Source organism: Lissotriton helveticus, chromosome 1_1 (genome assembly GCF_964261635.1).
Source record: "Lissotriton helveticus chromosome 1_1, aLisHel1.1, whole genome shotgun sequence".
Lineage (NCBI taxonomy): Eukaryota > Metazoa > Chordata > Amphibia > Caudata > Salamandridae > Lissotriton > Lissotriton helveticus.
In genome coordinates, this window is record NC_136057.1 from 1,780,318,235 (window position 1) to 1,780,331,084 (window position 12,850).

The following is a 12,850-nucleotide window of genomic DNA, read 5'->3' on the forward strand; positions in this document are numbered from 1 at the left end:
AAACACTGCAGACCAGATGCAAGGAGTCGGAGGGAGACCATGGTGACGGGTGCACATGTGCTACCGTTTACTGCTGTGTGAAAGCATGTGCAGATGGATGGGAGGGCATGAGGTGACAAGGCTGCTAATAGTTTGCATAAGGGCGCACAAGGGCCAATGAAGGAAGCAGCAGTGCCTGGCCGCTAAGCTATACACTCCATCCCACCAAACTCTGAAGCCCCTTGCATCCACCAAACTCTGAAGCCCCTAAGTGGGGTGCCATCTGAAGGCTTTGTAGGGTGACTCCATTGAGGTCAAAAGCAGTGACCATGTTATCATAGGCGAAGTGTGCAAGGATGGTCATCACCCCCTCTTTCTTATCTTATTGAGAGTTGTATATAGCGCTTCCACAAGCATCAGGAAATCTTTATAATTACGACACCACAATAGCAGGAAAATTAAATGTTAATAATGGCAATACACATGAGCAGCGATCACAAGCACAGCACCACCCCAGCCTCTCCCAACCCAACACACACGCACCTCGCATATTACACTATGTAGTTCGCACGACCGGATGTATCCTCCACCTCTGGTTGATTTTTTGGGGTATTCTTTTTTTAGGGGGGGCGGAATCTTCCACCTCTGGTTGTTGGGGGGTGTAAGAGGGGCGCAGTTTGTTTATGCTCCATGCCCCAGGTTAAAACATGCATCCGTTAATGCAGCTAAGTTAGGAATGACAAACATGCCAGGCTCTGCTCTGCCACTCCGCAAACCACATTCCACGGAATAAACCGGACAACGAAAACTCTGCTTCACTGTCAAATCCCTATTCCTGACCGAACAGCCATTGGTAACTACGAGGGAAACATTAAACGGATTTAAGCAACATTATCTGTGAAAGGCTGCTTCTCTGTTTAACCCCATATCACTTCTTTAAAATGCATTTAAGTTTCAGGCCTCGGTGAGCTTACCTCTCGTTGCTCCCATGCATTTCCCAGTACAGTATAAGAGGGGGGAGCGGCGATTCCATTGGTCATTGCTGCATCACTAAGGAAACCGCAGCAGGGGAAAAAAGGGAGAACAGCCCAAAACAAAGAATAGAATTCTCTAATTTCTCCCGACCTGGAATTACCATTGTGACGCATGCAGATGTTTTATTTTTTCCTTAATTACTGCAGCGCATAGTGAAGATATATGCTCCAGGAGACACTAAATTGCTTTATAGAGAGAATATGGCAAAATATGGAGAGCTGAGAGCTTTGGAGCTGGGGAACCGGACTCTCCCAGTGCCTACAAAAAACAAGCCACAAAAAAAGAAGCCATAAATACTAAGATAAGCGAAGCCTGTTGGTATTGAGCAGGAGCAAGCCACCCAGAGTATCATAAATAAGAGTAAGAGCACTTAAGAGCACATGTAACCGGGGCAGTCCTTATGTGAGGTTACAAAAGACCCAAAGGAGGGACTAGTAAGCATATTCATCAAACAAATGCAAGCCCTAACAAAGGGCAGTAACAGGAACCAATGAAAAAGATGGGAGGTGCTCGAAGCCCACATTGTAGATACAGCATGTCTCGAAGAGACCACGCATGGGCTGCCTCGGTGACACGTAAAAAATGTATTGCTCTAAGAAACTGATTGTGATTTAAAAAACAGCCACTTGGGGAGTAGCATAGCTTGGTTTAGCAATTAAATCAGGCAATCTCCAGGATCCCTGTGCTTTTTAGATGAAGCCCTGTAGATATGCACAACTTCAGCATTTGAAAGAGGATGCCAAAGCAAAAGGCTATGGGAGTTTAACTGTTTAGGATCTTTGTCAAAATCACAAGATGCTCACTAATGATATCTCTCTTAATGCTGTCTGTGTACTGGACCCCAAAGCACTTTTTAGGTTTCGCCTACACAGTGCTTGCGCTGTACATGTGAAATCTGTTGCATTTAATATAAAACCTTAAAAGGTGGCTCACATCCCGCCCTTCCTTTTAATTTGTTTGTGTGCTTGACACTTACTTTTCCTCCGTTCCTATTGGTTGTAGCATACCCTTTCCTGTTGTTCTGTCTTCTTATCAGTTTCCCGAGGCCAAAGTACTCCTTTCCATCTGCTTGAACTTCTTTGTTATTTAAATTACAAACGAGCATGTCTCTTTTTTCAACGTACTTCTTGGTGACTTTGCTGATTTTAAAATTCAAAGTTCTTCGCATATTTTTATATTTGTAGCCACAGGAAGATGAAGCAATTTGCTTACAGGATGTTAAGCCAATGCTGAGACTTGAACCTGGTTCCCCAGTTGGCAGCTCTGGCTGCATCGCCACATCCTCTCCCCGAGCCTTGACTTCTTTAGCTGTATGAATGGAGGGCCCTTTAAGCAAATCAAGCAGAGGCATTGCAAGGATGTTATATGCCTTAACTACACTCCGTTCGACTTCATCACGGGACACCCATTCATTTCAGTGGATTTGCAAGTTATCAAACAAATTGCCTAACAAGTAAACGTTATTTTATTTTCATTTACTCTAAGGCGTTTATAACATCTATCCCCAAGACAAGACTTCTACAATGGCTACGGTTGGCAACTTTTAGAACTTGAAAACAACTTGGAATTATGGGGTCATGTAAATTTGGGAAAATAAGTTTACTGCTTTGTCCCCTTTCAAAATGCACTTTGTGTGAGCCCCATCCATCAACAAGTGCTTTTTCTTCTTGCTTCCCCTGTCGTCTTTCCTTCCTTATTGTTGGTGCATGCACTCCTCTTTCTCTGACCCCTCAATGGCCTTCGCTCCCTCTCCTTCCAAGACTGAACTCAACCCTTTAGGCAGATTTGCTTTTAGTAGCGGCAGGATCTTGCTGCAGTGTCATGGAAGGCTGCTTTTACACCTTTATTAGGCAGCACGCTTTCTAACCAAATCACACCTCTTTCAAACTCTTTACCTAGTCCACCCGAGCTGTAACACAGTGTTAAAAACCAAGAGATACCGCTGCAAACCTCCACAACCAGCCTGTTGTTGTTTAAAAAACACATATAATTTACATTCTGATAGATACATCTGCCGTGTGGATTCCTCACCTTGTGAATATCCCCTTGCGTCAGCAACATTCGGAAATTCTTTTTGTAGCTTCGCGCCGACGTGGACTCGGACGTCACAGAGGCACGGCATCGCTCGCGACTCCGCTGATGTCACCAACGCCTACAATAGGCCCACGCCGGCGTGATGACATCAGTTCCCATCCTCTACCGGAGAGTTTGGTAGTGCAGGCTGCCTGTTCCAAGAGGTCTACTGGTGCGTTTCCGCAGGTTCCAGCGGAAAAGGAGTCTAGAAAGCAGGATCAGGCTGCTAAGAAGGTCTTTTCATCTGCCAGTATGGCTTTAAAATCCACAAATGCAACCTGCTTAATGGGACGTTATATCCATGCTCTTATGGACACTGTGAAGCAATTGGTGCCCAAGATGCCTGAAGAGAATAGGAAAGACTTTCAAGAAGTTATTTCTGATACTCAAGCTGCAGCAAGGCAGGTTATCCAAAGTGGATTGGACACGACTGATTCTGTGGCAAGGATCATGGGTTCTTCTGTTGCGACAAGGAGAGCCGCATGGCTTAAATCTAGTGAGTTTTCCACTGATGTCCAAGCTGCACTGATGGATCTTCCTTTTGACGGATCTGGATTGTTTGGGAAGAAGGCAGACACTGCGTTGGAACGCTTTAAAGATAGCAGAGCAACAGCTAAGTCTTTGGGCCTTCAGACCAGGGGCACTTTTGCAAGACGCTCAAGAGGATTTGGCAGATCTTCTTTTCGAAACTATAGATCTACCCAACAGCAGCCACAGCAGCAGCAGAATACTTTATACAGAGCTTATAGAGGCAAACAAAGAGCCCGAGCTCGGGCCGTAATGTTTCCTCCTCTTCCTCCTCTTCTCCATCCCAGCCCCCAGCCACAGCAGCAAAGCAGCCCTAGATCCACTATTCTGGATCATGTGGGCCCAGTGGGGGGCCGGCGTACCCATTTTCTACAAGATTGGGAATTGATTACATCGGATCTTTGGGTTCTCAATCTTGTGGAGAATGGGTATGCACTTCCTTTCCAGGAGTTCCCTCCCAATTACCCTCCTTGCCAAGGTTTTTGTTCGGAGGGCCATCTACTTCTTCTGCAGGAAGAAGTCCTGGCTTTGTTTCGAAAAGGTGCGATAGAGGTGGTTCCGGAGCAGGAGAGGGGTCAGGGATGCTACTCCCGGTACTTCCTGATCCCCAAAAAGGATGGCAGGCTCCGGACAATTCTAGATCTCAGGATCTTGAATTTTTACCTGAAACAGGAAAAGTTCAAGATGCTCACTCTTGCACAGGTTCTTCAAGCGCTGTTGGAAGAAGATTGGATGGTGTCGATCGACTTGCAGGATGCGTATTTTCATATTCCCATCTTGAAGTCGCACAGAAAGTATCTCCGTTTTACGGTTGGGTCGCTGCATTACCAGTTTGCGGTCCTTCCGTTTGGTCTTACTACTGCGCCTCGAGTCTTCACCAAGGTGATGGCGGTGGTGGCAGCACATCTCAGGAGGTCGGGGATACATGTGTTCCCGTATCTGGACGACTGGCTGATCAAAGCGGAGTCGCCAGAGAAGGTGCTCCATCATCTGCAAGAGACAACTCAGTTGTTACACAGGTTGGGTTTTTCGATAAATGTACCCAAGTCTCACCTGGTGCCCTCCAGCGCAACCTGTTCATAGGTGCTGTACTGGACACAACTGTATGTCGCGCATTCCCTCCTCCTCAAAGGATTCGCGACATACAGGAAATGAGTCCTTTGTTCTACAATGGAGCGGTCGTTCCAGTTCTGAAGGTTCTTCGCCTGCTCGGTCTGATGGCTTCTTGTATTCTATTGGTCAACCATGCACGCTGGCACATGAGGGCACTCCAGTGGTGCCTCCGCAGGCAGTGGTATCAGCACAACGGAGATCTCAGGGAGTCAGTGAGGATCTCCAGAGAAACTGCAGCGGATCTGTCTTGGTGGAGCGTGGAAGGCAATCTGTCGCAAGGAAAGCCTTTTCAACTTCCTCCATCGGTGGCCACGGTAATAACGGATGCATCCACTCTAGGGTGGGGTGCTCATCTGGGGGACCTGGAGGTCAAGGGTCTTTGGTCTCCAGAGGAAAGGTTGCTTCATATCAACCTTCTGGAATTACGGGCAATACGTCTGGCACTCAAGGCCTTCCTCCCTTCCCTTTGCGGTCGGTCGATTCAAGTCCTGACGGACAACACGACCGCGATGTGGTACATCAACAAGCAGGGAGGAGTGGGGTCGCAGTGTCTCTGCAGAGAGGCTCTACGTCTCTGGTCCTGGGTTCAGGACCATCAGATTTGTCTGATGGCAAATCGTCTGGCCGGGGTTCAGAACGTTCGTGCAGACAGTCTCAGTCGGCAGTTCTCTGCCGACCACGAGTGGAGGCTTCACCCGGAGGTGGTTCACGACATCTTTCAGATGTGGGGGACTCCTCGGGTGGACCTGTTCGCCACTCGCGAGAATGCTCACTGCCTGTCATTCTGCAGTCTCCAGTATCCGATGCAAGGAGCCTTGGGGGACGCGTTTCAGTTGAGTTGGGGCTCTCAACTCCTTTACGTGTTTCCTCCCATACCTTTGATTCCTCGGGTTCTGAGGAAAATTCGCCAAGACCGGGCCCAAGTTATATTGATCGCCCCGGATTGCCCAAGAAGGGTGTGGTACTCAGACCTTCTCCACCTCTCCTCTCACCCGCCGCTCCGTCTCCCTCGCAGGGCAGACCTCTTCTCTCAGATGGAGGGGCAGGTTCTACACCCCCACCTCCAGACCTTACACCTTCATGCCTGGAGATTGAACGGGGCAACCTGAGTTCTTTTTCTCTCCCGCCTGATGTGGTGGATGTCATCTTGTCAGCCAGGCGTGACTCCACTAAGTCCATCTATTCTTATAGGTGGTCAAAATTTGTCACTTGGTGTGGAGAGAAATCTATAGACCCTTTGAGAGCCCATTTGTCTGATGTTCTCCAGTTTGCCCTTTCTCTGGCGCAACAGGGTCTTGCCGTTGCGACAGTGAAGGGTTATCTTTCAGCGCTGTCGGCATTTCTCTGTTTGCCTGATCAGCCTTCCCTTTTCAAATCTCCTGTGGTTTTGAGATTTTTGAAGGGCCTCACAAATATGTTCCCTCCTACTCCTTTTATTGTTCCTCATTGGAATTTGAATCTTGTGTTGACCTATTTGATGGGTTCTCCCTTCGAACCCTTGCACAGGTGTCCCTTGAGGCTTCTTTCTTTTAAAACGGTCTTCTTGGTTGCAATCACCTCGGCAAGGAGGGTGAGTGAGCTTCAAGCTCTTAGTTCCAAGCCCCCATTCTTATCCATTCATGCTGAAAGAATGGTTCTCAGGACCAGGGCTGCTTTTCTGCCTAAGGTGGTAACTCCCTTCCATCTAGGACAGTCCATTACCCTTCCTACCTTCTATCCTCCCCCACACCCTTCCAAGGAGGAGGAGAGGCTTCATCGCTTGGACCCAAAGAGGGCTGTTAGTTTCTATCTTGATAGGACTAAAGACTATCGTATTGACGATCAGCTCTTCGTGGGTTTTGCTGGCTGCAAGAAGGGCAGAGCGGTGCACAAGCGCACACTTTCCAGATGGATAATCTTGTGCATCAAGATTTGCTACTCTCTGGCGGGTAAGGACCCTCCTGAGGGTATTAGAGCTCATTCAACTAGAGCAAAGTCTGCAACTTCTGCTTTGTCTAGAGGTGTACCTGTTGAGGACATTTGCAGGGCCGCGACTTGGGCCTCCCTCCACACTTTCGCGAAGCACTACTGCTTGGATACCGAGGTGAGGAGGGACGGCCACTTCGCGCGCTCTGTCCTCCAAGATTTCCTGGTGTAGCAGAGTGGACACCCTCCTCCGGGAGTGGGGACTGCTGTGGGACTCTATTCACAAGGTGAGGAATCCACACGGCAGATGTATCTATCAGAAGAACAAGTTACTTACCTTCGGTAACGCTTTTTCTGGTAGATACTATATCTGCCTGTGGATTCCTCACTGACCCACCCGCCTCCCCGTTGTCCACTCTTCTATACCAGAGTTTCTGTAATGTATTTATTTTATTGTCAAGGAGTTGTTTATTTCAAATGTTTTATTGCATTTGCTTCACTCTGTGTGTGTTACCTTGATTTCTATACTGCGTATGCTGTGTATATGTCTACTGTCATCGGTCCGTCCGTGTGCCTCGAAGGCCCGGAAAAAAGGGCGGAACTGATGTCATCACGCCCGCGTGGGCCTATTGTAGGCATCGGTGACGTCAGCGGAGTCGCGAGCGATGCCGTGCCTCTGTGACGTCTGAGTCCACGTCGGCGCGAAGCTACAAAAAGAATTTCCGAATGTTGCTGACGCAAGGGGATATTCACAAGGTGAGGAATCCACAGGCAGATATAGTATCTACCAGAAAAAGCGTTACCGAAGGTAAGTAACTTGTTCGCCTGCAGCAAGTAGTTTTGATTTCACCATGTTTTCTGTGGTTTGTTATGTGAGGGAGGAGTAATTGTTATGCGTTTATAATGAGTTAAATTCTCATGCTTGCAGTTTAGTAAAATGTACTTTGTGCTGTTCATGAACACCTGCTACATTACATATTCAATCAATCAATCAAAATAAGCTTTATTCGAAATCACAAAGTGAATCATAAAAGCTAAAAAAAATACATCCATGACAATAGTTTAAAATAGCCAAAGTATGAGTTTAAGACAAAGTACAAGAAGTTATTCTATATAAAAACAAGAATATTAAAAAGACAGTCATCACTGCACAATCACTTAATTACTATTTAGAACTGCTTCCTGTAGTTAATCACGGCCAGCAAAAGTTGTGACATTACTGCACAAATAAAAATATTCGGTAGCATTTGCAGATAAATAAAAGCCGGATGGCATTGTGTAAAACCCAGCTGTTATAACGAGGGTTTATTGAGTTTCTGTCTCATTCCGGAAAAGTGTTTACAGAAAAGCACGGTATGCATGGTGTTCTGTGGTGAGATATCATCACATGTGCAATTCCCCAGGTCAGGTGACCAGTTGTTAGTAGTAGGAAAACAAATTAAATAGTGGAAAATATCCACTGAAAACGGGTTAACACAAACCTGTGGCGCGGATTATACACATTGGCTAATTATGGTTTGCATATAAGAACTAGTCAAGATCATTTGATTCCTCAACACAGTGGGTCCACAGATTTCAGACGCTAATCTGATTTCCTCCAATAATGAGATGCATTTTAGTCTCAAGGCTTTCCTTTGAACATTGGCCAGACTCTCGGGGAAATTGAAATATGTGGGATGGCCGAGGTCTGTCAGAAAGTTGTACACATATTTGAACCATGGGATGTTAAGGGCATGTGAGGATTTTTGGCCTTCAGCAATTATGGCATGATTTGGAATTGTATGTTCATATGACCATATTTTGTGCCATAATAGCACTGGCTGGATGGATCATGATCAAATCTGCTATGTAGGGGGCTCCTAGTTCGGCGTGACACACATAGGTTGAGCTACTTTTCAGGAGAGCAAGGAGAGACCTAAGAAATACATTTTCTTCAAGCTGTAGTATATCAATCTTTCCATGCCCCCAGAGCTCAGCCCCGTACATAGCAGTGGAATCTACATTTGGCCTTATAAATTGTCATAATTTCCTTTGGATGTTTAAAGCCAAGCTGTCAGCAAAACTTAATAGAGCCGTTGTTTTCACAAAGTGGAGTCGCATTGATTTAATCGCCCCTTGCCAATGCCCCGATTGATTAAAGACAATGCCCAGATATGAGAATGACTCTGTGAACTGTATTGTGGAACCATCAATAAGGATGTCACGACAGCGAGTGGCCTTCTTCCCGATCTTCATGGCAAAGGTTTTGCTGATATTAGTTTTTAGCCCAAGGTTTTGCATTAACTGAGCAAACTCATCAACTAGACGCTGCAGGGCAACGGGAGTGCTGGCCATTAACACTGTGTCATCGGCATAAAAAAGTGCTGGTGTAGGCCGATGTCCCACCTGGGCTAGGTCCACACATTTGCTTGCCAGTATGTCGCCTGCGCTATTAATATAGAGATTGAACAGGAAAGGGGGCATTACGCATCCCTGACGTACCCCTCTTCCTATTGTAAATGGCTCAGTACAGATGCTGTTATGGCCATAACGTACTCTACCTCTGCATTGGTCGTACAAATCTCTAAGGAAGTTCACAATAGTGCAGTCCAAGCCCTTAGTGGCCATAGTTGCCCACAGCTTACTGTGCACTACCAAATTAAAAGCAGAATATAACTCTACAAAAACTAAAAACAAATTGCCACTTTTCATATGAACGTACCTGCCAATTAGTAGATCGAAATGGCCTGCTCAACAGTTCCCAACCCTGCCCTAAAATCGTACTGTAGGTCCGAGATAATATTATTTGTTTTGGGCCCAGTCCTGAAGTCGTCCTAAAAGCATGCAACCAGCAACCTTAACCAGGCAATCCAGAAGAGAGGTAGGCCTGTATTGCGTTGGGTTGTTACGGTCACCCTTCTTAAATATGGGGACAATAAGCTACTCAGGCCAGGTGGATAAAAAACCTTGGTCCTGGCAGGCCCTGAAAAGTAAAGTCAGAATGGGGCCCAAAAGCTCAATTTTAAATTTAAACAGGTCAATAGGGATCCAGTCAGGCCCTGGGGCTTTACCCCACTTACTTGCTTTCAGTGCCAGAACACCTTCGTCCAAGGAAAAATCTGGATACATATTTATTTTTTGTAGTCGCAGGGAGATTAAATGATTTGCCCAGAATCACAGGATGTTGAGCTGACATCAAGACTTGAAAGGTAGTGCCCAGGTCCGAAGTCGGCAGTTCTGACTGCTACACCACATCCTCTTCTCATCTCTTTAGTTTGTTTTCTGGGTCAGAGCCAAGAGCACAATATTCCCTTCAGAAGCTCACCTAGCACTTAACCTTTTCCCTTGTGTTGCTTGTTTGCATTTCCTAACAAGTATGCCTTACAAGTGCATCTGCAGGCCGTCTCTCTCCTCCCCATGTCTTGCACCCTGCTCTCGGGTCACACTTCGTTGCTTCCCCCCTCATTTTATTTATTTCTGTTTCCAGAGATACAGTTCCCGTCTTTTTGACACCATTCGCACCCATACAATAAACTAATCTCTGGATCTTTTTAATCGTTTCCCTTCAGACTACAGGGATGAACATTAAGTTCTCTGTGTAGAGGCACACAAGGGACCCCTGTGGCACGACTCAGCATATATCGCTCTAAGATGTCTTTTCAGTCAGAGCAAGGTGCAGCCAGGAACACGTGGCGAGCGTCTCTCCTAATCTCGGTCCCCGGCCTCATCTGCATTCACACTGTACTTCTTGGGTATATGTTTTTGTTTTCTTTGTCCTCCTCCCCCGTTTGCCTAATCTCCCCTCTTTATACTACCAATAACAGCACAATATATTGCCTTTCTCAATATACAAGTCAAAACACTTTAACAGAGTTTCAATAACTTATCTTGCACAACTACTCACCAAGCTACAACATACAACAGAAACAGCGTATTATTAATCATATAAGTGAAACCTATTGCATTTACAAATGCTTGTTGTAATGTGAAATCTCCCCAGTAACACATATCTGTAAAACTGGACATTTTTTAAATATTCATATTAGAAGAGACCACTAACCAAAAATGCAATTTACTCCTTTTCAGCCGCTCTTTTATTTGTCTATTTTAAAAGGATGAAATAAATGAAACACATAGGTAGAAACATTTCTTAAGCTGCTGCAGGGATGCATACCACCTGTGTATAGTTTAGATGATTTAGAGAAGCCAAAGGTGATTTTTACAGTAGGTAACAATTCCACGTGTTTTCATCTATTTTTTCAACCCTACCCCATAAAGTCACCACGAGGTTAAATACAGAATACATTTTTTATGAGTATCTGAAGATACTCCAGCAGTTGACAGGAAATAGAAGAATTAGAATGGTAGATTGACCTCTTGCTGGCAAAAGAAAGGCTACTTACCTGTAACATTCTTTTTTTGTGGCCTTCACTGTAGAAATAAGCCTTCTTTCATGTTCGCCTTTCTGCTTCAGAAACACACAAAGGTTTAATCATAGGTTATTAAATCAATGAAAGTTAAAATACTGAAGAAGGAAAGACTACTCGCCTGTAGCTCTGTTTCTCCAGAATTCTTATCTTATATTGAGTTAGTATCCTACATACTTCCTTTTGTGGCTTATATGTCGGTGAGGGAAAGCCAGAACACATTGACTATTTAAGAAATTCAGGGCTGGAAAGCACAAGTAATTTTCGTGCTACCATGTTGACAAGTACCTAGTCTTTTTTGGAGTGTCTCCTCACATGCTTGTATTTACCTGCCAGTTCTATCCCTTGTTTTCTTTCTCTTTTTCACAGGGAGTTTCTTGCTCTGAATGTGTACGTGGCTTTGTGTTACTATAAACTAGATTACTATGACGTCTCGCAAGAGGTCCTGGCTGTGTACCTGCAGCAAGTGCCTGACAGCACCATCGCTCTCAACCTCAAGGCCTGCAACCATTTCCGTCTCTACAACGGCAAGGCAGCTGAGGTATTTATGTATGAGGAATTTGCCGATTACAAACTTAGCAAAAGGCAGCAGAGCAAGCACTGTGCAGTTTCAAAGGCAAACATGCAGTCAATGAGTGATTAGCGAGGTAGAGGAGTGGTCTTTAAAGAGGTGCATCTTTATCTCTGGAGCAGTCCCGATGTACGCAGGAATGTTACGTAAATCGAGATGGATGGTTGCGGTTTATTTTCTTTTTTACAATTCTTTGCCTCCAGTTTGATGGTGTCCTGTATTTGGCTGTGACGCGCGTTGTTTCATGCTTTCACTGTCTGGGAGGTTGACGTCATCCAGGAGGATGTTCAGGATGTGTCAGAAGGATGAAGAGGTGAGAAAGTCTGAGAATTCAACAAAGTAGTGATTGTTGCTCCAGGAGGCCTTTAGTTGAGGTGGAAGCACTGAGTTGCATAGAGTGGATGTGAGGAGCTCCATGGAGTTGTGTTGCCTGCTTGCTTGGCGAGCAGGAACAGAAGTACTTATGGATGACGGCGAGGCTTCCTCCCTCCTTATGTGTTTGTGGTCTTCACACTGGATGCTGTCTCCAGTGGGGACAAGAATGTTTCTGTAATGAACTGAGCATCAAGCTTCTGATCCGCGATGAGGTTACTGATGTCTAGTATGTTTGGTAGTTTGTGGGTGTTTGGTGGTTAGTAGCAAATGTATGAGGATGCATCTATGTGTTTTGTGAAGTGTGTGTGTGTGTGTGTGTTTTGTGAAGTGTGTGTGTGTGTCTGTGTCTGTGTCTGTGTCTGTGTCTGTGTCTGTCTCGGGGGGGAGGGGGTCTGGCTCTGAGTGTGATAGTGGGAATCAGCAGTGTGCCTTGTTAGGTACATGATGAGCTCTTCCCTTGTAGGTACTCACTGTAATGTAAGTCAACTAGTGGTTCTGGTCCAAGGTCTTTCCTGATCCTGTAAGGCCACTTCTCCGGCGTGTTCTTTTAAATATACTTTTAGCAGGAAACCAGCAATATCACTTCTGATGAATGCTGGAAAAGCAGTGATATCTTTACCTGAAAGGTTGGATGCTGAGAAATGCAGTGAGGTTCCCTTCTCTGGCTTCTTCTTTTAAAAATGCTTTTGGTTGAAATCACTGAAGGCACTGCCTGAAAAGGTGACTTCTGGACAGTGTAGTGATGTTACTTCCTTTAGAGATGGATGCTGGGAATCATGTATTTTGGCCCCCTGAGCATTAAACAGGACCCACTGCAGAACCTTAGTGATCTGCCAGTTAGTCATATGTCACCACCAACTAAATA

General features: G+C 45.6%; 1 protein-coding gene across 4 annotated transcripts in view; it reads left to right on the forward strand.

The window, feature by feature from the left end:
• IFT56 (intraflagellar transport 56) overlaps positions 1–12,850 on the forward strand; it is a 357,694-nt gene that overhangs the window by 128,704 nt on the left and 216,140 nt on the right. For all 4 annotated transcript variants that reach the window (XR_013594114.1, XM_078640297.1, XM_078640309.1 and 1 more), the window contains exon 7: positions 11,409–11,580. Coding sequence is in view for 3 of the 4 variants with exons in the window: in XM_078640297.1 (XP_078496423.1) it covers positions 11,409–11,580 (172 nt within the window). In the remaining variant the exon portion in view is untranslated. The remainder of the gene's footprint in view (positions 1–11,408; positions 11,581–12,850) is intronic.